This window comes from Carcharodon carcharias, chromosome 25, assembly GCF_017639515.1.
Source record: "Carcharodon carcharias isolate sCarCar2 chromosome 25, sCarCar2.pri, whole genome shotgun sequence".
NCBI lineage: Eukaryota > Metazoa > Chordata > Chondrichthyes > Lamniformes > Lamnidae > Carcharodon > Carcharodon carcharias.
Window position 1 is genome coordinate 5,051,531 of NC_054491.1, and position 26,703 is coordinate 5,078,233.

The 26,703-nt window shown below is 36.4% G+C and overlaps 2 protein-coding genes across 5 annotated transcripts in view; one reads left to right on the forward strand and one right to left on the reverse strand.

Moving 5' to 3' along the window:
• jam3b (junctional adhesion molecule 3b) overlaps positions 1 to 26,703 on the forward strand; it is a 68,338-nt gene that overhangs the window by 41,221 nt on the left and 414 nt on the right. Inside the window, exons 4-10 of one of the 2 annotated variants that reach the window (XR_005941385.1) lie at positions 822 to 968; positions 3,216 to 3,418; positions 6,334 to 6,433; positions 7,440 to 7,547; positions 8,115 to 8,133; positions 8,923 to 8,986; positions 9,306 to 9,449. Coding sequence is in view for 1 of the 2 variants with exons in the window: in XM_041174474.1 (XP_041030408.1) it covers positions 822 to 968; positions 3,216 to 3,418; positions 6,334 to 6,433; positions 7,440 to 7,547; positions 8,115 to 8,133; positions 8,923 to 8,986; positions 9,306 to 9,341 (677 nt within the window). In the remaining variant the exon portion in view is untranslated. Of the gene's footprint in view, positions 1 to 821; positions 969 to 3,215; positions 3,419 to 6,333; positions 6,434 to 7,439; positions 7,548 to 8,114; positions 8,134 to 8,922; positions 8,987 to 9,305; positions 10,233 to 26,703 lie in introns of those variants that run through there. The other variant, XM_041174474.1, reaches the window with a different exon arrangement.
• ncapd3 (non-SMC condensin II complex, subunit D3) overlaps positions 14,880 to 26,703 on the reverse strand; it is an 80,188-nt gene continuing 68,364 nt past the window's right edge. For 2 of the 3 annotated variants that reach the window (XM_041174470.1, XM_041174472.1), the window contains exons 30-36: positions 26,439 to 26,629; positions 25,752 to 25,909; positions 24,524 to 24,613; positions 20,713 to 20,787; positions 19,076 to 19,136; positions 18,625 to 18,658; positions 14,880 to 16,706 (exon numbers count right to left, since the gene is read on the reverse strand). In XM_041174470.1, coding sequence (XP_041030404.1) covers positions 16,527 to 16,706; positions 18,625 to 18,658; positions 19,076 to 19,136; positions 20,713 to 20,787; positions 24,524 to 24,613; positions 25,752 to 25,909; positions 26,439 to 26,629 — 789 coding nt within the window. In that variant the 3' untranslated portion in view covers positions 14,880 to 16,526. The remainder of the gene's footprint in view (positions 16,707 to 18,624; positions 18,659 to 19,075; positions 19,137 to 20,712; positions 20,788 to 24,523; positions 24,614 to 25,751; positions 25,910 to 26,438; positions 26,630 to 26,703) is intronic. The other variant, XM_041174471.1, reaches the window with a different exon arrangement.

Sequence of the window (26,703 nt, forward strand, 5' to 3'; positions counted from 1 at the left end):
GAGGGAGCTGGTGATTGCTAAAATCACGCTTGTCATTTTTAGCCCTTGCCACAAACTCTGCTTTCATCATTAGTTCCATTGGAGTTCAGGATCACTATCTCAGGCTGAACCAGAATGTTTGCAACTTTGGCATCCTCTATTTGCTTTTTGAGATTATGGTCCCATATCCTTTCTGTCACAAACCATCTAACCCCACCCCAATAACATCTTGGGCTGTCTCTGCCCTAACTTGGCTCATCATTGTCGCCCCCAGATATGACTATTTCAGTACTGGCCAGCCTGCCCTTCCATTAACTTCAGCTCATCCAAAATTCCTCTGCCCATATCCTTGCTTGCACCAAACTATACTTAAACATCACCCTGTGCTTGCTCACTTGCATTAACTCCTGACACACCCCCTCTACCCCCCACCCCCTGCACGTCAATGAAAACTATCATGTTCAGCTATCTTCATGGCCTTTCCTGCCACTCACCACCCCACCTCCCCATCCTGCAACATATCCCAGTTCTGCAACCCTCCAAGCATTATACCTTTCTCTAACTCTGACTTGTTATGCATCTCTCATTCCTTGCACTTGGTGCCCATGTCTTCAGTCATGTAGGCCAGAAACTCTGGAATTTCCTTACTGAATATTCTACCCCTCTCCTCCTTAAAACCCATTTGACCAATCTTTTAGTCACCTTATCTAATATCTCCTCCTTTGGCTTGGCGTTTTTCTTTGACAATGATGAAATGAGGTACCTTGGGATGATCTGGCTTTGTTAAAGGTGCTTTATGAAGGTGAGTTGTTAGATTTTTTAAAAAAATTGTTTGTTTTTAGGAGACTTGATTGATCGCGCAAAGTTCAGAGAGTCGTCTATATATATACACAACGTGACTCGGAAAGATACTGCAGTATATCGCTGTGAAGTTGTACACAAAGAGAAGGGATATTTGGGTGATGTTTCTATTAATCTAACAGTGCAAGGTACCTTTTGTTACTTTTTAACTTAGTGAATGTGCACGATCAGGTTGCTTCTGTATTTTTCCATTGATGATTTTCTTTGTTCCTGTGCCTGCATGAGTGAATTTCAGATTTTAACCTCAATCCAAAGTAAAGAAATCTTTAAAATGGAATTGATGTTTTGATGCCTGTTTAAAAATATATTACCCAGATGGCTTACATTTTTTGCTGTTAATGTGTATATATTTGTAACAGATAAAGGAAAAAAGCCACAGTTTAAGTTTTGGATTCTCAGGACGGCCCAAAATACTTCACATCTAATTAATATTTTTTTTGAAGTATTGTCACTTATTTTCTTTGGGTGAATCCAGGAAAGCTTGAGCTAGGTCATTCAGAATTAATGCCAGGAAGTACTTCATGACACAGAGTAGCAAAAATCTTCCCCCCCACGCTCCTTTTTTCTCCACCACTCCCTCTCCCGCAGCCACCATCAAAGATTTTTGAAACTTAGTGCAAAAAAACTAGCAATCAATGATATTAAAAATTATGGAGCCAAAGCAGCTAGTTGGAGTATGATATAGATCAGCCGATATAGATCTAAGTGAATAATGGAAGAGGCTGAATAGTCTATTCATTTATACCTTTATATTTTCCATTATTTTGGAAATACTTTCAAGAAGTTCTCTGCCCCTGTACCCAGGTCTGCCATTCATTTTGTCTTGGTGCTTGAATTCTAACCCATTCCCTCAGCTTGCCTTATTCATACGTACTAAATAGACAAACACATTAGGTTTTTAGGACTGTTACTCCCAAAATACACAGCCACTCTCAATACACCTTGGAGCACTACATTCTCCCATTGCAGTTCAAGGCAGCTGTGTTTTGTTGAGTGAACTGGACGAGCTTACAGGAAATTTTGGCAATATTGAGAATGACCAGCCTTGACTTTTAAAAAAATTCTCTGTTTGCAAATACCTGACTTTATTATAATATTCAACACCATTTTTGGGTGGTGGAATAAAATGTCAGGATTTTTTGATTGCTAATAAAATTAAGCACTCAAAAGAACAGGTTATTACTTCCTTTTTGTAAGTACTCTGCCAGTTCAGAATCGGCAGAAGATGGTAGAGGCTGAATAGTCTATTCATTTATACCTTTATATTTTCCATTATTTTGGAAATACTTTCAAGAAGTTCTCTGCCCCTGTACCCAGGTCTGCCATTCATTTTGTCTTGGTGCTTGAATTCTAACCCATTCCCTCAGCTTGCCTTATTCATACGTACTAAATAGACAAACACATTAGGTTTTTAGGTAGATGACTTAAAATTTAGGAGTTAGGGATAGGGAGTTCCACTGTCTGGAACATTAATTTGGAGAGGCCTGCTATTTATGGTTGGCTGAGATGGGGATAGACCATGACTCTGGATCTGGGTCTTGCGTATCTCATGCACCACAGAAGAGGCAAGGGCTCCAAGAATGTTTGTTTAAATGTAAAACTAAACATGGTATAAATCAAAACATGGATGAACCTGAGAAGGAAACAAAAAATTAGTGAGACACAAGAGTAAATTAGAAGCAAAACAAACGTTTTATTCTTGCAATGCTACTGAAGGTGAGTAATTTTAATATCCAATCAGGTATTTAGCTACCTATCAATGTTAATGTGAACTTTATTTAAAATTCCTGTACATGTTTGCTATCTTGAGATATAATCTCAAATATCAAACAGGTTTTATGCCATTTACCAATGCATTTCCCTTTGTGTGACAATGTATAATCTTAACATTTTGTATGCATGAATTTTTTTTGGGTTCTACCTCATGGTTACTGAAGAATAATTCTTGACCAACGTTTTGTAACGGGAGCTTATGATTGCATAATTTTATTAATAAATTTCTTGTAGCATTGCCTGCAGTCAGTTTTTTTTTAAGTAGGAGCAGAAGTAGTCATTCGGCCCCTCAAGCCTGTTCCGCTATTCAATAAGATCATGGCTGATTTGTTTGTGTTTAGAAATCCACATTCCCATCTATCCCTAATAACCAGCCTATGAATGCTGCATTGTAAATCTGGACTGAGTTATGTGTAAACCTGCATCTGTATTACATTAATATGAGATATACTGCAGATGATATAAATTGGGTACTCTGAACATGAGCAAAATCTTGCTGAAATTAATGCCTCTTGCATTGTAAATTTACCAAGTATGTATTCTGCATGAGCTGTAAGTTCAGTCTTACGATATCCTGTTTAACACTGTTTATTTACCCACAGTGAAACCAATTGCACCAAAATGTGCTGTCCCTAAATCAGTGCCAGTGGGGAAGACTGCAATTTTGACCTGTAATGAACACGAAGGCTATCCACCATCCACGTATACTTGGTACAGAAATGGTGACGTTCTTCCAGGTGACCCGAAATCCAATCCAAAATTTCTCAATTCTTCTTATAAAATAGACTCCAATACAGGAACTCTGGTAATTTTTCAGCATCTTTATATGCGTATTACTAACCCTCTAACTTGCCTTAGAAATAATCAATCAAATTTGAAAAGTCTTTGGGGATCATGGGCGATGTGGGAAATGTTTGCAAACCTTTTATTAGGAAGGCAAAAGAAATAATGCTATCTGATTTTAAAGTAAAATTATGCACTTTGAAATCTGGTCTTGCATATTAGACAAATTAATACACTTGCCACTGTCTTATTTCCAAGATGCTAGTTGCTCTATAAAATTTAATTTAACATGGTTGTGTGAGTTATACTGGCATGATGGCCCTTTATCTTGGTGAGTTGCATAGTACTATGTTATATATCAACTTAACTCAGCCGTTGCCTGGAATTTTGAATATGGAGTATAATTCAGGTTGACAACTTTAGATATATTTCTGGAAGTTTAATCACATAACCACCTACTACCAGTTGAGCCTCCCTGTTTTAATTAATACATGAATGTAATTGTGATTTTCTCCTGGATTGCTTGCAGTAGTATTCAGGAGATAACTCATGCCTGGAGACCCCCAAGGCAAGCTTAGTTATGTCAACACATAGCAAAGTAACTTTAAAATGAAATATCGTGGTAGATAGGTTAATATCTAATCTTAAAATTTTATATTTGAGTTTCTTTGTGTTCTAACTCATTATAAACATTGATTCCTGACCAGCATGGGGTTGGGGGGTATGTTTTCTGACTGCATGTTTTTATTATACTGATAAATTACCTGTAGCATTGCCCCCAGCAGTTGATAAATGCAAATTTCTTCAGTTACAAAATGGTGATAGTTGGGTAAAACTCATCAGAAACTCCAGACTACTTAGTTTCCACAACCAAACCACTGTGACCTTTATCTTGGCAAAATTGAATGGAAATTGCTGACTTCACAATTTACAATGGCAAATATTGACAGAGAAGTGTTGTTTCCTATTGAGATATTTGATAAGATTTGTGGAGAGAGAGCACATTTTCTGTTCAACCTTTCCATTAATAGAATATTATAAATGCAGTAATATAAAGCCTTTTTGCAATCATTTGGAAATACAGTCCTCTGGAATTTGGAAATACAGTAGATCATGGGTTCTCATCAGTGATAATTCAGTTGATGGACTTGCATAGTCCATTGTGATATTGTTGCTTGACACTCAAGGCCAAAGGCCGCCTCCAAAGAGAAGAAAAATTTAATATACCCTTTTATATATCTCTGTGGTCTGTTTCACACCATGAGCAGAAGTATGTGATCACAACTGTTATGGTGCAGAAGGATGTCATTCAGCCCATATCTGTGCTGGCTCTCCGAATGAACGTTATGACTCAGTGCCATTCTCCTGCCTTTCCCTTGTAACCATGCCCATTGTTTCTATTTAGATAGTCATGTAATGCCCTCTGCAATCGCTCAATTGAGCCTGCCTCCACCACACATCCAGGAAGTACATTCCTGACCTGAACTTGTTGCTGTGTGAATAAGTTTTTTTCTCACATTACGTTTGCTTTTGCAAATCACTTTAAATCTGTGCCCTTTCATTCTCGATCTTTTTACGAGTTTCTCCCTATTTGCTCTGTCCAGCTGCCTCATGATTTTGAACTCTACCAAATCTCATCTTAGCCTTCTCCTCTCCAAGGAGAACAGTCCCAACTTCTCCAACCTATCTTCATCCCTGGTGCCATTTTTGTAAACCTCTTCTGCACTCTCTCCAATGCATTCATTTTTCCTGAAGTGTGGTGCCCTGAACTGTACGTGCTAACTCCAGCTGAGGTCTAACTAATGTCCTGTACAAGTTCAGCATAACCTCCTTGCTCTTGTACTCTATGCCCCTATTAATAAAGCCTAATTTACTGTATGCTTTATTAACTGCTCTCTCCGCCTGCCCTGCATTCTTTAAGTACTTATGCACGTATACACCCAGGTCCCCCTGCTCTTGCACAAACTTTAGAGTTGTACCCCAGAATGCCCACCCATTTTCTTAGCTGACTCATAACACGATATGGAACGCACTGTCGGCTTTTCTTGCTCTTGCATCGTTACCTCTGGTGTCCCACAAGGATCTATTCTTGACTGCCTCCTATTTCCTACGTTCTGCCCCTTGGCTACATAATTCAAAGGCACAGTTAGTTTTCACTTGTAGAGCTGGGTGTCATTAGCGTACCTCACTACCACCTCCCTCGACTCCTTCGCTGTTGTTAAATTATCTGTGATTATCTAACATCTGGTACCTGCTGAACATAAATTTCTTCCAATTAAATATTGGGAACACTGAAGCCAATATTTTACAGTCATGCTCCAAACTCTGTTCCTTAGCTTCCAAGTCCCTGGCAACAATGAGATTAAGCCAGTCTGTTTGCCACCTTGGTGTCACATTGGATCCTGATTGAGCTTCAGACCTCATTCGTGTCTCACTCATATGCTGAAAAGCCTCTTCCGTTTTCATTACCTCTAGACTCTACTGTTCCAATACACTCCTATAGCTGGTCTTCCACATTCTCCCTTCTATAAGCTTGAAGTCACCCAAAACTTCTTAACTCACAGCAATCCCTGTTCCCCTATCATTGATCTCGCCCCTCCCTATCTCTGTAATTTCCTCCAGCCCCACAATTCTGGCTTCCTGTGCATCCCTGATTTTAATTGCTCCATTAGTGGCCAGTTGCCAAGGCACCAAGCTCTGGAAAACTCTTGCTACGCCTCTTTACATCCTTTAAGAGACTCTTCAAAACTTTCATCTTTGACCAAGCTTTCTAATTCTCCTTATGTGGCTAAGTGTCAGACTTTGTTTTATAATATTTTTACATTAAAGGCACTATATAAATACAAGTTGTTGTTGAACAAGTAGCTTTTAAGAAAGGATTTTACTCAAAAATAAGTTAACTATTAAATTGATAACTGTGTGATTTTATTTTGGCAGCGCTTTACTGTCATCTCAAAACTGGACATTGGAGAATACCACTGTGTTGCGGAAAATAATGTTGGACATGCAAAGTGTGAACCTCAGCATATGGAAGTCTGTAGGTTGCCCAAATCTGTTTTTAGTATTCTGATCAATTGTAAGATAGGTTGTTTACTATTTTAATCTGGAAATTACAAATTTATTTCACAATTTGTGGCTAATTTCTTTTGCAACTTGGGCGTCAGTCTTGGTTCATTGGCCCCATCAGACAGGTTGAGGGCTTGAGTCTCACTTCATGATTTGAAGATATAATCCAGGTTGACATTTTGGTACAGTACAGAGGGAGTGCTCAACTATCAGGGGTACTTCTTAAACCAAGGCTCTGTCTATCTTCCAGGTGGATGTCAAAGATCCCATGGTATTATAATTTTAAAAATGCACCAAATAACATTGCATAAAGTGATTGAAATAATGTTGAGCAAAGTACACCAGTAAGTCAATTAACTTAGATATGCCAGTGAACTAGCACTGGATGGGGTGGAAAAAATATTGACTTATACTAAATGCATCCACACTATTATTATCTATTCTATGTCAAAATTGATGAACAAATCATAGGATTCTGTTTCAAAATACATTAAAGAAACTGATATTGTTCTCAGTGATGAAATCTTCTTGCTCCTTTTAGGTGGCACTCACTGACTGGAATTTCTAATGTTAAAGACCCATAGTAACTAACGTTGGCTCTGAATCAAACAGCAGAGCTATTAGTTTCCTCCATAGCATAAGTAAGCATGCAGTTGTATTACAAAGCAACTGAGTAGCAGTGCAGAAATATATTGCCTTTAGCGATCTCAGGGTAAGGGAGGAAATTCAGGTGATATGAATTGTAATGGTTCTTCACAGTAAATTAATTGAAAGCCATTGCAAAAAATACTGGTTGACTGCATTCCAATTCTTCTCCCACTCCCTGTTTGCTATAAAATTGCCCTGTGAAATACCTTATATTTTATGAAAGGTTCTGTAAAAACATTGTTGCATAAGTTGTATATTAACTGTTTCTAAATAAAATTGCTGAGTGATTATTTACAGTATGAATTTGTAATGTTCTTGTCATCCCACAGATGATATCAATATCGCTGCAATCATTGGTGGTGTTCTTGTTGTAGTCCTTGTTTTAATGATTATAACCGTCGTCATCAGACTTGCATATAAACGAGGATACTTCGCAAGTAAGTCAACTGCACTCTTTAAAAAGTAACCATCTTTTGAAGAAACTTCTGGTTCCAGCACTCAAGGGAAAGATGTTTATTGCTGTAATGTTATTTTTAATACAACGTAAATAACCAATGAAAAATAGTTGCATGCTGTTAAAGAGATGGCTGATCTATCTAGTTTAATACGGGTCAGAATGTTATTATGGCATGTTCTGTGGCCAGCAGTAGGCTCGTTGGAGGTAATGTGATTTGTACCGTGCTAGTAAATAAATATTCTACTGTTTCCTATTTGTAGTGTTAAAAATATTAAATCATGTAGTCTGCAGGTTGAGCATGGTTCAATAGTAAGTAATCTCTTATATAGGCCATTGTGTAACACATTATTTTCATTTTATGATAATAGAAAACCAGTAGAAAGATAATACACGTATGGATCGCAGATCGTTTTAGAGATCAATAATTTTTCATTTCAATTTAATTTAATAAGAGTAATTTTACTCAACTTTTTTATTGCATTACCAATGATAATTGCTATTTCAATACTGTTTTCTTCTTCACTCCACCACCCCCACCCCACCCTAGAGAAACAGCCTCCAAAAGGGTGAGTTGCTTATTCTTGAAATTAGTTTAGACATCTGTAAACAGAAATAGTTTAGTCTTAACATCCAAGGGTAACATTTTGAGGAATGGGATGGCAACAGTAACTATAATCGTGGAACGATACAACATAAGAGCTCATTTGACCCATCATGCCTATGCCAGCATTTTGAAAGAGTTCTGCTGTCTGTTCCTCAAGTCTTGTAAATTTCTTCCCTTCAAGTATTTCTCTAGTTTCTTTTTTTAAAAAAACCTCTTTCATTTCAACTTTGAACTAACAGGCAATTCAGGGAAATGAATGTAATCAAAGTAGAAACTAAAAGACCAGTTCTACAAAGGGAGTGGCAGTCACTGGGAATTCACCATGGAAAATCGAGGCTATACAGCCCATGATTTTCAACTCCACATTGAAATTAATAATGATCATATAGTTGTGATTTCCAGTGATCACCTTCCCACTTAGTTTCTTTCGTTAACTGAGTTCACAATAAGGTGATGTACAGCTTAAAATGATGGCTGATATGTCTTGTAAATAGGTCAGCTTGGAAATCACAAAGGCTTCATAATGATTTCAGAACACCCTGTTGAAGAAATGCTAGTGTATTTTAATATGCTTCAATTTTTAAAATATTTCATCAATATCATTTTGGATAAATTAATTGTACAGGGTGGTTTATTTAAATATGATTCACATTATGTAGTGAAGCATATAATTAGATTATAATTTGTTTTAATAATTAACGAGGCTTAGTTATCTTCCAATGCAAAGCAGTAAAGCATTTTTTTGTTTCAGTTACCAAGCTTCCTCTAAAGCAGATGATGTTGATTATGTCAGATCAAATCCTGTGGATGATGAGGTAAGATGAACGTTGGCATGAGCCACAAATTTGATACTCATGGTACACAAGGGACTAGATGTAATGGGGCAAGTTCATTCACTTTAGATAATTCAAAAAGATACATCTAGAATCTTAATCCTAAAATTCTGCTGATCTAGATCCACTGGTGTGCTGTGGCATCTTGTTTAATGAAACAATATTTTAAAGTTGAAGAGCCAAATGGGCTGAGCTCCATAAAATGAGGTTCGGCCTCTGACCTGAGGAAGTTTCTCTGCATAACTGCGTGACTAATTTTTGTGTGAACTGCAATATAACTTATTCCTTCCCTCCATTGTAGGGTGACTTCCGACACAAATCATCCTTTGTTATTTGAAAGGGGAGAAGACCAGAAAAGTGAAGACAACAGAAAAATACCTCTTAAAGGAACTCAAACCAGTAATGAATTTAAATACTAGTTTTATGGGCCACAGATCCATAAAAGGTTAATACCAGAATCTTGTAATATAAAATTACTATTTTGCCAAAGCTGTTGACCACTATTTTCTGCCACTAAACAATGACATTTTTTATTCCATTTTCATTTTTGATACCACATTATCTTGGTGCTCGTAATGAGATCCCCTAATCATCTGCTGCTGTAATATATGGCTAAGGGTCCTAAAATCTGGTTCAGAAAAATAATTTTACATATTTAAAGTTTACTGCTTCTTGGCCATTATCAATACATCAAAATCCAAACTGTAGGCCTAAATTTCTCAAAAATAATTTACCCATAATTGGTTCAAGCCTTTTGATCCATAAAATGGATGTACTAAATCGTCAAGGTGAAGAATATCTAAGGTGATGAATTCTTTTGAGGCCTATCCAGGTCCCATATTTATTTGAAATTGTGAAACAATTTATTTTATGTAAATTTGTACAGAATATGCCCAAAATATCACTTAAGTATTCTTTTAATTCATTAACCTGGAGCTCTCAGTAATTTTTTCCTTAACTTGTGACAAGCAAACTGCCAAGAAATGACTCTTAAACGTGGGATAAAACAGAAATCTGTAGGAGATCACTGAATAGGAAAAGTGTTTTCAAAGATTCTTTGAGGTGCTCAGTACTTGTGAATCATGAATTGCTGTAGTTCATGCTGTTTAAATGTTAAGCTAATATGCAGCAATATTTCATGGCTTTATAAATTCAAACCAACCAATTTGCCTGCCATAATTGCCCAGCACACCCAGGAAAGCAGTCATTAAATAAAACTTTAAAGAAAGGATATTTAAACAGTATTGAATTTATTTTGAGGTATTGTAGTTTTCCTCAATATATGCCTTGTTGACAAAGGAGTGATATTTCTAACCTATTACATTTATAAAGAAATATATTTAAATGTCATAGCTTGTTTTGGAGAAGCAATTTTACATTTTGAAAAAGCAGGGACTTTTGACTTAAAAATAGCAAGTCCTGGAAAAGCTCAGGTCTGGCAGCGTCTGTGGAGTGAGAAACAGTTAACGTTTCAAGTCCAATAAGACTCCTCTTCGAAACTCGAGGCTTTTGACTTGTATGTTAAGAGGTAGCTTCCCTTAATTGAAGTGGGATAAGACAAATGCAGTCAAGTAATATAATGTAAAAAACTCTTGTTGGAGAAAATTGACACCCATAATGGTAGGTGTTCTACCCTCAAGTTTACATTGCGTCAGATTTGTTTCAGAATTAAATGTGCAACTTTTGATATTGTTCATTTGCTGACCAGTATGAAGATTTAACTATCATCACTTCATTTTAGTAAGATTATACAGTGGCATATTAGGAAGACTCCTTTCACAGCTGTAATCTGATTTTAAATTCATCTGATGGCTGTTCAAATTCTTTTGTTCACCCCATTGTTTTTTGGGGTTATGAGAGTACTTTTTTCACTTTAATTGTGCCCCAAATGCAAATTTCTCTGGGGCATAAACTTTTTCATGGGATGGAGAAAAATGTCAACATTTAATCAAATTTTTATTCAGTTCTGTAAATTTAAATGAATCTATAAGCAGAACAGCTTCTGGAATTAAGGAACATATTGGTGAATCTGCTACCTTTAACACTTTCCACCCTGACTTTAAAAAAAATGAAGTTTGAAGTTAATACGTGCTTACCTGTTACATTTTGCTATCCAAGCAATTGATTAATAGCAAACCTTTTCAGTCTTAAAAACACAATTCAAAGTGATCTTTAACTATGCTTTTTGGACTTTAAAGTTTGAAACATTCTTCACAAGCTTTGCCTTTAATTTTAACCTAGGGGCATTAAGCATGTTAGAGTATCTCAGACTGTTAAATTCAGAAATAGTGTTGAACCTTTGCTGTTCATAAACAATTGCAGCAGGTTGTCAGTCAAGAGTTTGTTTCTGAAATTGTTTAATGTAAGTAAAAGGGTTGCTTCCAATAAATGTCCTATAGTCTTCGCCATATAATACAAAACAAATGTTAAAAGGACCTGCATTTATGTAGAATCTTGCATGACCTCAGGATGTCTTACAGCCCTTTACAACAATTAAATAAGTGTCATATTTTGTGATGTAGGGGGGTATGGCAGCCAATTTGTGGACATCGAGGTTCCGTAAAATGCAGAGAGATATGACCAGATAATCTGTTTTGTAGTGGATAAATGTTGGCCAGAACAAGCATTTCTGTTTTTCTTTGAATAGTGTTATGGGATCTTCCATGTCTACTTGGATGGGCAGATGGGGCCTTGGTTTAACAGCACTTTCTCAGTTCTGCACTGAAGTGCCAGCCTGGATTGTGTTAAAAATTGCTGGAGTGTGACTTGAACCAATGACTTTTTGATTACTCAAGTCTATAATGCAAACAGAGTACTGACTGATGAAACCAGATCCATTTTTGTTTAATCATGAGTCCAATGATTGCATTTTGTAGTTTAATATTTTTGAAATGATTTTCAGATACTTTTTTTACAAATTCCATCACTAAGCACGCTTAATAACATTCAAAGTGATTCCTCATTTGTAGTTATTGCACTCATTGAGTCTATTTTGTAAAATGGTTTTGGGTGATCGTGTGTATATTTTAAGTGTGTTTATACTATAGCTACAACGAACAAAATATTTCCTTTGTGAGAAGTTGGTCTCTTTTGGTGTGTAGGGATAATTAAGTGAAATTGTGAAGAATTGTAATCAATTGTGGCAAGCACTTTACTTCTAAGCTTCATTGCAATTTAAATATGTATAAAGGTAGCCCCAGAAGATCAGAGGTTTATTTGTTCAGTGCTCATATTTAGTAAAATAGTGTAACATAGGCACATTTGATTACACCCCAAAAATCAGCCACTCTTCCCCACAGAGAAGCTGCCTCAGGTCACACTTCAATTGATTGTTTTCCTTTTATAAAAAAAAATCATGCAGCTCATGACTACAAAATGTGAAATCACCTTTTAATCCCATATATGAACAGAAAGTTAAATTTGCCACTCCTTCCAAGGTTTGTTCAGTTTATTTTATGAAGGCAGTGGAGTAACATTTCATTCTTGTTACTATAACTGTTAGTTTAAGCCTAAAGTATAATGATTTTTTTTGGAAGCACATGGCTTAAATGTATACAGTAGGTTTATTGGAAACTCATATCAATCTCCTTATGGAATACATTGCAAAATTTTAAGGGTTTAGAAACATAGGGAAATGTGGCCTGAAGTTGTTTTATTCTGGATTTAGTAGTTTTCAGGGGAATGCAGCAACTGTACACCATAATCCAGTTTTGCCTGACTTAATCTGATCATACAAATTAGTCCTGGTAGCATCAGAATCCCTTGATTGCATAGTTTAATATTTTCAAATAATTTTCAGGTACCAATTTTTTCAATAAATATTCCATCACTAAACCTGTTAGTGATTTTTCACGTCGTTATTACATTCATTTGAGTTAGTATATTTTGTAAAATGATTTCTATTTTTGAGACATTTATATGGCTAAGCCATATGTTTTCCTAACCCAAGTTGACGTTTTGAGGGATGTTATTTATTACCTGCTTTAAGCTGTAATAGTGCACAAAGTACCTATTAAAGAGTTAAATGTTGCTTCTGCCAGCACGATTACACAATGATTCACTTAAAGATTGTGAATCAAAGTTTATTAATCAAATACAAAAAATAAGCCTAGTTTTCCATATAAACAACTGTCATCCAGATATGGGGATGGGGTGGTTGTGGACACAATGCTTGCCTGTACAGTAGCAAAAGTTCATAACAGAAGGCTCATTGCACTAGTACTAGCTCAGAGCTATTGATAGCCCTATTTTTATGTCCTTTCCCCAGGGAAATTATCCCTTTGCAATTTTAGTTCAGTTAAATTCTTCAGCTCAACAGACTTATTGAGAGAGGAATGTGATTTCATGGCAGTCATGCAAGAATGCTATTCGTGGGATAAGCTGAACTTATTTAACTCTAACGTAGGAGACAGGGTTCTACTTAATTGTGCGATGTCCAAATGATAGCGTCAGTCCATTTGCTATGAATTGATCAATGCCACTGTGTACTTCTAATCAGTATCAACAAGTGCCTTTATTTAGAAAGTTAACTTCGCTCCTGGATATTTAGGAGTTGCTTTAACTGTCAAAGCTTTAGACTTGGAATCCTACCTTGTGCCAGCGTGTGGGAGTTGTTTCATTGGATTCTCAGTACTTTAAAACACTAAACTTGAGGATTTCACATTCTACTTGTGCATCCCAAATCAAAATTTTGGTCCATTTGATCCTCATGGTTTTGAATTATATTACGCAAGTTCAAGTCAACGCTATTCTAGGAAGCTGTCATATCAGTCATTTATTGAGGCTTATTGAAATACCAAATTAATATTTTCTTTTCTTCCTGATCTTTGTTAGGCTATACACATGCTCGTATGATTTTTCTCATTCATGTTCCTACCCAATTTTGCAAAGGATAATCTACCGAACTAAAACCTTGCACAATGAGCCTGTAATCCCAGATTTATGGAATAAAGCACAACATAAACATTTTGGGGAAAAAATGGCCAAGACTGACACAGCAGATTACCATCATCTAACCTAAACACCCACATGCAAGCTTGCCCCAAGGGTATATTTCTGCATTGTATAACTGGGCAATAGTGACAGGTTCCTGAGCTTTCACAAACTATTACTGTCTTAATATAGCTCAGGATGACAGGCGATGCTCTGTTTCAAGCTGGTATTAAAATTCAGTCTTGCATTTTTAAAGGGAAAAATATGATCTTAACTTTGAATATAGTTCAACTTCAACAGAAACCTTGGTCCTGCAAAAAACCTTTAACTTATTCTGATCAGTGCTGAGATTACATGTATCCTGTACTTTATTACTTTCAAAGAGAATGAAGTTGATACTACTCAGCATTTAAAAACAACTATTTCCCCTACTTTGATGGCCTACTGTACATGCAGAAGCCCATTGGTGAAAAAGTTACATTGCTGTAGACAGCAGCCAAATTTAGGACTTTAAATCCACCAGCAATTTTAACACCCAAGTTAATGGTTAAAGAAAATTAAATTTAAGCAAATTGTCAAAATCTCAGATGGACTAAATTTGGTAAATAGTTTTAGTTAGTGGAAAGATGCAGAACTTAGACCTGTAAACTAAAATGCTTCAATACTACAGGTCGTCCTTGATAGTTTGGGGGAAGGGAAAAATCAAACCGTGCATGAGTTCAACCTCAATTTCTGAGAACAAAAGACAAATATGGGCACTGAAGATTTGAAATCCACACTGAATATATTCCCATATTTACACTTGTCAAAAACCAATTCTGAAAAGTTTGTATTGCAAGAAATTGTGAAATCTGGGCTATGCTGACTTGAATTAAGATACACATTCACATTTAGAAATTAATTGCATGCATGTTGCATTTAAACAAATACTGAACTCAATTGATATGACTAACAATACATTTTAATGTGTTCAAAATTAATAAAATATTACTTTTCTTGATGTTGGATTGATTTCATAATTCATTGAAACATCTGTTACTTTGATTACAGCTGTAGCCTAACTAATTCTTAATTCTGTTCCTAATCCAACTTTGTTCTCGGTAAAAATCTAGCTTTGCTGAGAAGCTTGTCTTTAGCTAAGCATTTTGTAATTATTTAAAGCAGTATTAATTTAGTCTCAATTCCTTTTATACATTAAAAATATTCATTCTCAAATTGAATTAATTTTACCACCAATCAAGTCTACCTTCAAGCCCACTGATGACACAGACTATATACTGAGTATTTGTCACGTTCATCAGTAGTTTCCACTTTATTGCTGAAATGAAAAGGGGAAGTTTACTGTACCCCGCTCATCCAAATGAGAAATTGAGGCTTTTTCTAATACAGTTCTACAGATACTGGTTGCCCTTAACCACTCTTCATATACGAGCATGAGCATTGTGTTGTTCACTCAACCTACATGCACTTAACAAGAAAGGGTTATGGGATAGCGAACAACAAATTTTACCCTCCCTTGCAGCCATCTGTCAAGCCACTACTTTGTCTGATTCAAGTGAACCATCTGTCAACCTACCAGTAATTTTGCATATTCTTTGGACCCCAATAGAAAATTGCCCTTAGAAATTTTGCTTCACACTAAGTTTCATTGTTGTATAAAATTCAAGCATTATATCCAGAGTGGCTCTGTAATAAACATAGTTGATTCAAGTATGGTAACTAATTCCAACCACTATGCAGTACACAGCACCACCAAGTGGCTTAAGGTCAGGCAATAATTTAGATACTAGTCAATTATTTATGTATTGATGTTTTGGAAGTGAGGCTTTCCCTGTTTAAGTGATGCAAAATCGTAACTGAGGAATTGTGAATCATGAGCAATGAAAACAAAACCAGGATGGCTTATGTCAGTTACTGCTTGTAATATTTGTATACAATTGAATAGGCATTAATCAGACAGGAACAGACTCATGATCAGGTACAGTTTGAAAAGGAGCAAAAATGAGATTTACAATGTTAATTGCTAAATTAATTAGAGGAAATTAATTCAGCCTCAGTCTTGCTCATTTAGCAAACCCAATGTGCAACAGATTGCTCATTGATTGTTTGTCATGCATCAATTCAGGTATTTTACATATTTTTCCTTGTGACAACCCCTACTTCTGAAAGTATGACAAATTTGGAGCTGATGTATTTTTACAATCAATTGCCCAATCCCAGCTTCCAGATACAGATTATTGTATGCTTAGAGTCAAAGCAGTACCCAGTTTTGTTAGTGTACCTTAATGCTCCAAAAGTGGTGTATAAACAATGTGTACCTAGTAAGATAACATGTTATTGTATTTCAGCTCAGTTTGAGTTCCTCTTATATTGTGTGGCAGCCTCAATTAAGAATCCAATGTATTCAGCAGCAAGTCTCCAAGCCAGAACAGTAGGACCACTGATGCTGGTTAGAATTAAGACTTTCCACAGAACTGAACAATAACCATGAAATTAGTCACAACTAGTTGCAGTCTTCAGTTCTCTGCTTACTCCCCCAAAAAATGTACAGAAGTAATCCATCCTAAAATACTTTATCTTGAAGCAATTCTTAGCAAGAAAGCTGGAAGAGAGCATACAAATTCTCAAAGCACAACTGTACAATACAAATTGCAAACTTCAGTTTGAAGGTCTTAAGGGACATTTTCTCGCAGATCTTGTTCTGCCTTGGGTTTGGTTTCCTTTCCTGATAACCGGTGATTCCACATTCCACTGGCGCGGGTGAGGAACTCTAAGGGAACAGATATATTTATGAAGACTTTGTACTAAGTCTGATTAAGTAAGCAACCTCAATGAGTTATATCCATCTGTGACTTTGCTGTTTTATGATCGTCACAAAAAATGCATTATTTCAAATCTGCTAAACATTTGGTAACCTTCAATAAATGTTGTTGACCTTAAGCTAAGCATTAGACTTATCAAATAAAAACATATCTTCAATTTCAGTACTTAGCCACTACAGCAGAACACATTTTGAATGGATCACAAGCTAATATGGATGAGAAAAGTCATCCGACTCTTCATCTTTTGCCCCTGCAGCAGAAGGACCACAGAGTTTCCACCTTGGCAGCATAAATTAAGGGCAAAAACTTATTGTATGTATAATGATGTTAATTGGTTGCAAGGTAGGAGATAAAATAGGGAGTGCTTAGATTGGTGGAATCTGACCAGTGGTATTTCCTATGGAACTGTATTTTTCACTATACAAATCATTTGGATTGAGGAATACTGTATATAACATCTGCAACTTTGGACGTGGAGAAAAACTACTTTCTCTGGTGAGTGGATTAAAACCAGAGACAAATTTAAAATCACTGGCAAAAATCTAGAGGGATGAAAAACCTTTTCATTCAAATGTCAGGATCTGGAATACTGCACCTGAGGAGGTGATGGGAATTGATTCCATAAATTCTTGAAGTTGAGTAGATACTTGAGAAGGAACTTGCATGATAATGTACAAAAGCAGAGATTTGAGACTAAGCATGACTACATTTCTGAAGAGCCAGCACAGACACAATGGGCTGAATGGCCTCCTGTGCTGGAAGTTTATGATCAAAGTAATTCAGAAATCTTGTAGTTTTCTGCCTCCAACTTAGTTTTCATTTAAGCTTGTGCAAATGTTGTGAATCGGCAGTTAATTGTGTAGTCTCTTATTCAATACTATTTAACCTATTGTAACATTAGGCTGACTGACCAGCTGAAACTGGTTCATGACTGAATTTGTTAAGAGTAGGAAGTGAATACATGAGAGCATACCAGTGGTTCTAATGAGGGAGCAGGATGGATAAAGTGTGAAAACATTATTTCTATTACAGGAATAAAGGAGAGCTGAGCAACTTAATGGATAAGTGACTGTTAAATTTATAATCTACTTACAATAAATATTAGTTAAGTTTGGCAGACAAATAGTGGATGTGTCTCCAACTGAAATCCTGAGATCAAGTAAAGCTGGAAAACAGGTTTCTTGAGTAACAATTTCAGCTCTCAGGAGAATGGGATAAAGTGAGAAAGGATAGCTAGATCAAGAATCCCCTGAGCAAATTACCCTTTAGAACAAGTTTGAAGCACTTTCTTCTTGTGAAGAATCAATGTGGAAGAGCTTAGGGATTTATAGATTGAGGATCTCAGGGCATTAAATGCAGTACCACAACTGCAGTCATTATGGCATAGGAGGAGGCCATTCAGCCCATCTAGTCCATGCCAGCTTCCTATAGTGCAATCTAGTCCCATTCCCTTGCTTTATCCTCAGTGCCCTACAAGTTTATTTTGCTCAAGTGCCTAACCAATTTCCTTTCAACATGTTTCCACCACCCTTGTAGGCAGGCAGTCCCAGGTCATTACCAGTTATCTCCTTTGAAAAGAAAGGATCATGGAACACAATTTGCCGTAGGAGTGAATGTAGTTAGACTTTCCCATACACATTAAGTTTTTAAATGCTTAATTGCTAATAGCAGCAGAACGAGGGAAACCAGATATTTGGTACCTGAGTGACAAGCAACCTCTCCTCAACCAGAGTGGAAAAGTGTCAATTAGAATGGGTGAATTAAATGTCAATCAGGTACAGAAAGAGGAATAAGGAGGTAATCTAATAGAGCACAACACACAAAGGATTTTTTAAAATGTGTAACTGAAGGAATGAGATTCCTCACTTGTGATTTTTCATTACTGCTAGTCTCGCTGGTGCTGAAAATTAACAGTTAAAAAGGTATATAAACAAATAGTAAGATGTAAATTTCTGTAGCCAGTTTGGTCATATTTACAGTGCAATGCATTTCAATAATAAATGAGAAACCAAGTTGCTGTAGTCTTTGCATAAAAATATGCAAGTTTGCCCATCCGTTTAAATTCTTAGCTCAGAGGAAGAGGCAAATACTGAATCTTATCAGTACAATGTTAAATACAAAGTTATGTTACACTATTTACATCAGAAATATTTCAAAACGTGAACGAGACCTTTATTTCTTCTTCTTTAGGAAAACACTTGGTGAAACCTCAGGTCATTTAGAGCCAAATTTCTTATGCCACTTTCAACAGTACAAAGGGATTTGAACATCTGATGCTAAGGTCCCAAATACTACTTCGTATTATTTAGTTACTCACGGTTTATCTGGAGACAATAGGCACAGCATGTTTTTCTGCTCTTCCTGTGAATGTTCTTTATCTATTCGTGAGAAATAAATAATTAGCCCACAGACAGAATCACAAAGATCACAAAAATAACAGTTCAAGTCTTTCATCATGCTGCAGTAGTTACATGTGCACCCAAGAGATTTAAACTTATACACATCATCATAAGTTAGATGCATGACTCATTTTTAGTTTTATCCAGAGCTTCAGCATTCTTTTCAATTTACTGAGGGATAATTTTGCTGGTAGTATAGATGAAAAAAATGATCCTTTCATCAAGTACTATGGAAAAATGCACAGTTCCTTCAATAGTTTCTCCCCACTCTTGATCCAAGGCATATTTTATACTAGTTAAGCAAAAACCTCGTCACTGTAGTTTTACTTCCAAAACAGGACTATGCTGATAACTGGTTAATAACTCAAATATTTTGGTCTTTAAAAACTGATTTCTTTCAGTTATCATTTCAAAAGCCACAGAACTCAGGTTTCTAGACAATTTATCAACTTTCTTTTACATTAAATGCAAATCTGAAGAAAAAATGGCAAACCAACAAAATTCCAAGCTAAAATCACTCCTTCCAACCTGCATTTCATTATCATGATCAATTTGCAACACATCAACAGCACAGTGGGTCACGTTCCCCATATCAAGAGCTGGATTTTGCGGTCAGCAGCAAAGTGATGGCACTCGCTGCTGAGTTCAAAGAAAGTTGCCCACCAAGATCCATTAACTCTGGCGTGGATTTCCCAATGTTAAGTTCATTCTGTTGCCAGCTACAGAGAATCCCTAGTGTCCAGCAACAGTGATCTCATCCAGCAGGCTAAGTAACTAATGACATAGAATTCTCAGACTTAAAAGTCAGGAAGTAACAAGCACTTATTATCTTTTATTACTAAATCCCATCATTATTTCACTTTCTGTAAAATGATTAAGGTAGAAACAAATAAATTTTTTAAAAAATGACAAATTGTTTTACCATAATGGAGAATTTGACATTCCACCCAAAGAGGTGGTACTGCTGCAATTATGAACTTGCTACACCATTAAAAACCCAGATACACCTAATTCACATAAATTCAAGCGATATCCAAGATTTTCGTAGCAAAGACTTGAAAAGCACACGTGGAGGAGTACAAAATCCTGACAGCAACTTTTGAATTCTGCATTGTGCAGAGGACAGAAGTTGATAGTAGTTTTATAGTTGCAATGACAGTGAATGCCAATCGTTTTGCCTTCACTACAATGTCCAGGCCACCATTTTTATAGTTAGCATAAAAGCTTTTACAGAATCTCTAAACTTAATATAGTTGAATATTCTTAATGAAACAGACTAACTTGAGATACTTTTCTATTAGCTAAATATTCATAATTATACTTGCATGATTCAAGATTTCATTGAACTAAATACAGTTACTAACATTTTTGTTCCCTGGCTTTCACACCCTTTTATACAAGTAACACATTATTCAGAAGTATAATCCTTACTATAGTTGAAAATATTAAGTCTAAAACTGACAAAGAACAGAATAATGCAATTAATGCCATAGTGTGTTTTTGTAAGTAATATATTATGTTACTTTAAAATGCAATAAGCACACTGTAAACTCACTCTTTTCAGATGTTGGTGTTTGTGTTATACTGATGTAACTGACTCCTGCACCGAAGGTCACATTATCAATTGTTCCTGAAAAGAAATGGACAAAATAAAGTTACTCAAGGATTATAGTCTCATTGGTATGCAGTTGTAATACTCTAATTTATGACATCAGTTCATTTTTTGGGAAGGATAGCACATTTTTGAATGATGCTGACACTTTTGTCAAAAATTATAGGCTGTTTATCAATTGGTGCAACACTATTAGGAATTAGAATAAGGTTGCTATTCCATTCCAAACTCCCAGCTGTTACCCATACCCAGTGCCCCAAATGTTTGCATCTTTCAGCCAATTTCTTCCCCATCACTCCTGGTGATAAACTCTTACTGGGGTAGGTTCAATATGTATTGACAACCCACTTGTATCCCACCACAGTCTGCTATGTCTTGCTGTCCATGAAGACCATTAGGCCACGGATGTTCTAGAATGTAGTTACGGAGAAACAACTAAAACTCTTCATCTCAATCATGGGTGCACATCACTAACTTCATTCATCATTTGTAAATATCAGAATTCTACTCTCATGCTTTGATTTCCAAATAACATAACATAGGGTTCCTGCATCTTTAGTAAAATAAAATTGCAACATTTCCAGGATCAAATTAAAATATTTCATGACTACTTTTCTTTCAAATACATCGTGAACTCTACTATTTGTAGCTGTACACAAGCATTGGAACCTTGCATTGTGTATCAATTATCCAATAACTTTAATTTCTCTTTCTACCTTGTAAAAATGTGTTCATTAGTGCTTATGGGGTCACCAGCCTATTGTTAAATGAAGAAAAATTAATCAAAAACAAAAAGACAAACAATACAGTTCTGCCACAGGAACACATCAAATTCAGTCCTGCTTTATTTTGAACATAACATCTGCAGCTATTGAAAAGCAGACTGTGTGTTTTACATGCTCAGTGCTACTTCAGTTCTTCCAATCTGCTCCTTGGAAAATTATGGTCTCACACTCTCAGCTTTAATGGCGTTGCCAACAGGCAAAGCCACACAGGCCAGGAAACCCATTCTGTTTTAAATATACATCCAATTAATTTTTGGAAATTATAATAATAATGGTGTCAGCAGTGGCTCGGTGGTAATACCCACACCTTAGAATTTGATGGTAATGAGTTGAAGGCACATTACAGAGACTTGATGCTGACACACCAATGCAGTACTGAGTATATACTGTACTATCAAAGATGCCATGTTTTGGAGGGAGCGTTAAACTGAGGCCAGTCTGTAGGTGTATGTTGAAGAAATTTTCAGGTGGGTCTCATGCGAAAGATTGGAGCAAGTGGGTCTGGACTCTAGACAAGCAGCATCATTTTAGAAATACTCTCCTCCACCATGTGCTTATTCCTTTTTCTTACCTAGTTTAGAGTATTCTGGCTCTGAAGAAATCCATCATGACAACAAAAAAACCTATAACTTTTATTTTATTCATTCCATGGGATGAGAGTGTTGCTGGTTAGGCCAGCGTTTATTGCCCTCAAGGTGGTGGTGGTGAGCTGCCTTCTTGAACTGCTGCAGTCCATGTGGTGTAGCTACACCTACAATGCTGTTAAGGAGAATGTTCCAAGATTTTGACAGAATGAGAGTGAAGGAATGGTGATATATTTCCAAGTCAGGATGGGAGTGGCATGGAGGGGAACTTCCAGGTGGTGATGTTCCCATGTGTCTGCTGCCCTTGTCCTTCTAGATGGTAGCAGTTGTGGGTTTGGAAGATGCTGTCTAAGGAGCCTTGGTGAGTTCCTGCAGTGCATCTTGTAGATGGTACCCACTGCTGCCACTGTGCGTTGGTGGTAGAGGGAATGAATGTGGATGAGATGCTAATCAAGTGGGCTGCTTTATCCTGGATGGTGTTAAGCTTCTTGAGTTTGTTGACACCCACAAATATCCCTTTCCTCACACAAAACATGCAATACAGGAGAGAACAGGGAACCCTTACTTGGCCAATGACTGCGGTTGTTCTGGCAGTACTCAAAGCAGCCAACCAGCAATGGTAATGGGTGGGATCAGACAGACGGAGAACAAAAGCTGTACTGGATTCAAAGCAAAGCAAACAGTTATGGAGGAGGGGGAAGGGGATGAGTAAAAACTATGGAAAAGGTTGGAATTCTACCCAAAAGTTAGAAAAGTCTCCTCCCTGTCTTTATAAAATTCCATGATTTTTCAATGACTTTGGGCCTTTTCTGGAAATTTCCATGATTTTTCCAGGCTTGGAAATGTGTTTTACAAATTCCAAGACTTTTCCAGGTTTTCCATGACCTGCAGGGACCCTGATCTTAGAATCAAAAGTTAATAATCTCACTCCTCTACTGAAGTCATCTGCACAAAATGGAGATTTTTACTTTTATTATTTTGGGAAATAAGACATCAATGCTTTTACCTTGGTTTTATTACAGTAACTGTCCTCAAAAGCTTAGAAATTAACAGACTATTAAGATCAATGGAACAATTTTCTGCTACTTCGCTTCCAAAGGACCACCATTGTTGAAGTGGAAAGCGGCGACTGCATGATATTAGAAGTATCTTGCAAATCCTTAATCTAACGTTTTTAAGTATAGTTTTCTACATAATCTCAAGTGAAACAGTGGTGACAAGCAGGTGAGCCAGCAGAGGATATAAAGGATAAATGTCACACTTATTAAAACTTGTCTTTTTGCAGTAGACAGTGCTGTAAAGTACTCAGCATAATGAAAAATTGTTTCAACAACTTTCTGTAAAAAAAAATCAAAAGTTTGACACCAATGTTATAAATAGTATCTACACAGGGAATGGCATCTCCATTGGAGAGCAGGACAACAGAACTGACACACTTGATGGTTGCATACACATTTCACAGGCACTCACTAAAAATACACAATCTTAATCTCACTGAAATGCTGAAGTACTGTGAGACCCATCCAAGAGGATGAGTCAATAAAGTCCATGGCACTATTGATAGAAGCACAAGGGAGTTCTCTCATGCTCTACCCATCACATTATTTAGTTAACTATCGCATTGCATCAATACCAACTCTCCAAGAAGGTTTCACTGGCTGTGAAGCACTTTCAGATGTCCTGAAAGTTGGCCTAGTATATAGTTACAGAATTTTCTGAATAGCATTGGCAGAATGTGGATTAAAACCCAATTAAAACTAATTACTTTTCAGTTTTCACTTGAGAGGGAAACTTCTAAAATACACAAGTAACTCGGTGGATCTCCATGGCCAACTGCCTCTCTCTGCTTTTTTTTAATGTTTGGTGGGTAACCACTAAGTTATGCATTCTCTTCCACTGCCATCAATGCTGCTCTAAAACTTGCTTTATACTCAGCCAATAAGCTTAAATGAGAATTTGCTAAATTCAACTTATTTGCCAGGAGTGGGAGACTTTAACTCAATCCTAATTTTTCTATTGCTGCATTCAAATAGTTCCTCGTTGTGTGGTATTTTTAAAGCAATTTTGAAGCCAGATATATTTTATTGAAACTAAAAGGCAAACAGCTCTTCTCCTGCACACACAATGAACTTATGATCTGATCAGAGTTTCATTAGAAATTCAATGAATTTATTTTGAGAGCTATAATTTATAGTTCAAAATAAATCATAATTCAATACTAAATTGTTGAGAGACTGAAATTGGTATTTTTTTTAGTACAAGCATACATCAGGTTGGGACATTGGAAAATGGCAGGATAGTATAACCTTCAGGACATTGTCAGCACACCACCACCCATTGTTTTATCCGTTATTATGTTAATACAGGACTGTAAAGATCACTCACGGTCAGGAGTACTGATAGCTCGTTCAACTACAGAAGCATTAGCAGATGAAGCTTCTGATCTTGTACGCTCTCCCAAGCCCTGGAATGAATCTTTACAAAAAAAGAGTACTAGTTAAACAAATGTGAGAAGAGGTTGGCTATTGTTCAGATATTATACTGTTCATTTTAATGCCACAACCCAAGCATTTAAATAGTGTATTTTTCCAGTTTACTCAAAAGGAAGAGTGCTCACACAACAATGCTGAGCATTGCAGAGGCAAGTGTTCATTCAAGTAAAATACCCCTCATTTGGGTCATAGATACTTAAATTAAATTTTCATGAAACTTGGCTTTTTTATGGTCTAAAATTCATGAAATTATAGTTTAGTGAATGACAGCAACAATTTTAATCTTGGTCTCAAGCAAGAAGAGCAACTAACATTTAGTGCATCGTGACTGCACCACTATTAGAAAATGGTGTAGAACAATAGCAATTTTCAGAAGAAGCCATTTAAGCTCAACATTTCTGTCACAGGTCCTTGCGAGAGCAATCCAACGCTATTCCCACTGCCTTCTCTCTCCATAAAATTTATCTTCCTGAACTTCAAAATGTTTAGTCAATCTATTCCTGGAAGAAGCAGTACTCTCTGCTTAATTATTGCCCAGAGCAAAACATTCTGTACCTCACCAACTTTCAGCATAAGGAAGTTACTATTTGCACTCCACCTTCTTGTTGATCAATTTCAAATTGATGACTCCTTATCGTCAACATTTACCCAACTCCTCAAGCCATAGTGTGAGATAATGAAGTCAATTGTGCTATCTCTACTGCAATATAAAAGAATTTTACACAATGAACATTGGACCTGGGGTCTTTCTAGTTGAGTAGGCACAGTATCACTTGGAGGGTGCATTAATTAACTATCCATCAGGGCAAACCTCTAATCACTTACTTCTTTTGCCTCATTAAATATCCTAGAGCACTGAAGATACAGAAACATTATTTTAAGAGATGGAATTGAATCCTTTTAAAAACACTGCTTAATTTATACATTAATAAAGTAATAATATATTCAACAATGCACTAATGGTTCAGGTTTTAAATATTCCCTATTTTACAATAAAAAGCAAACTTCATAATTGTTGTGTACTATTTATATTTTTGAAAAGGCATTGCTAATAAGCCAGAGATCAATCAGAAACTGAACTAAATTAACACAGACCTCCTTCACCAAAAAGAGTATCCTACCTTCAGCACTTCCATGCCCAGTAGCCAGTCTTTGTATTGCATTACTCTTTCCATTGAAAGACAATGGCATCCGCCCAGTGCTGCTGTTGCGCCTTTTGCCTAATTCTACTGCCTTCTTTGCAGAATTCAGAATGGCCATTGAACTCAGTGACATCGATCTGTAATTTACAGATGTAAATTGCTTTGATGTTATATTTTTTTCTAATCCATTGAGGACCTTGTGCACATTACACTGGGGCTGAATGCAACTGGTGACTAAATGCTAACGACCTCTTTTAAATAGTCAACTGTGCCAAGAGCATATTACGACAATGGCTGTTCTTTTATGAGACTTATTTATTGCTCTGCGCACAAAACAAACATTATGACCCAGCATCATTTTGTTGGTTTTGATGGGTGATTGACAGCAGTTCAGATTTAAATGTTGGGATATTAAAACATTCAATTGGAACAAGCATCAATCCATTGCTTAAGCCAATAAAACTATCAAACTCCAGATTCATGTTATCCATTCACAACCAAAAATATAACAAGGTACATTTTAATTTTTCTTGGGGTTAAAGTAGCCAGTTTTGATTTGTTATGGTGAGCAAGTGTTAGTGGCATTTTTGAGGTAGTGGTCCAATAATGAGATAGAAAATTGTGATGGCAGTGCAAGCTACAAAGAGGATTATTTAGCTTTCATACCTATGTTTGGTGAATTTAGATGTTCTCAGTTTCAGAATTCCAGTTTTTGGAGTAATAAAACCACATGAAGCCAAAGTGGGGGTCTTCTGCAATTCTGTTGCAGTTTGGGCTGTTTTTGTACCAGCAGGAGAATGTGCTTCGCTTCCAACTTTTGCACCAGACACCACTGCAGGTGAAACTCTGGGTGATAACTTTAAATAAAGAGACAATAAAAATGTGAAGTTGTGCTCTGATATTTGAGATAAAAGTAAATATCTAACCTCCT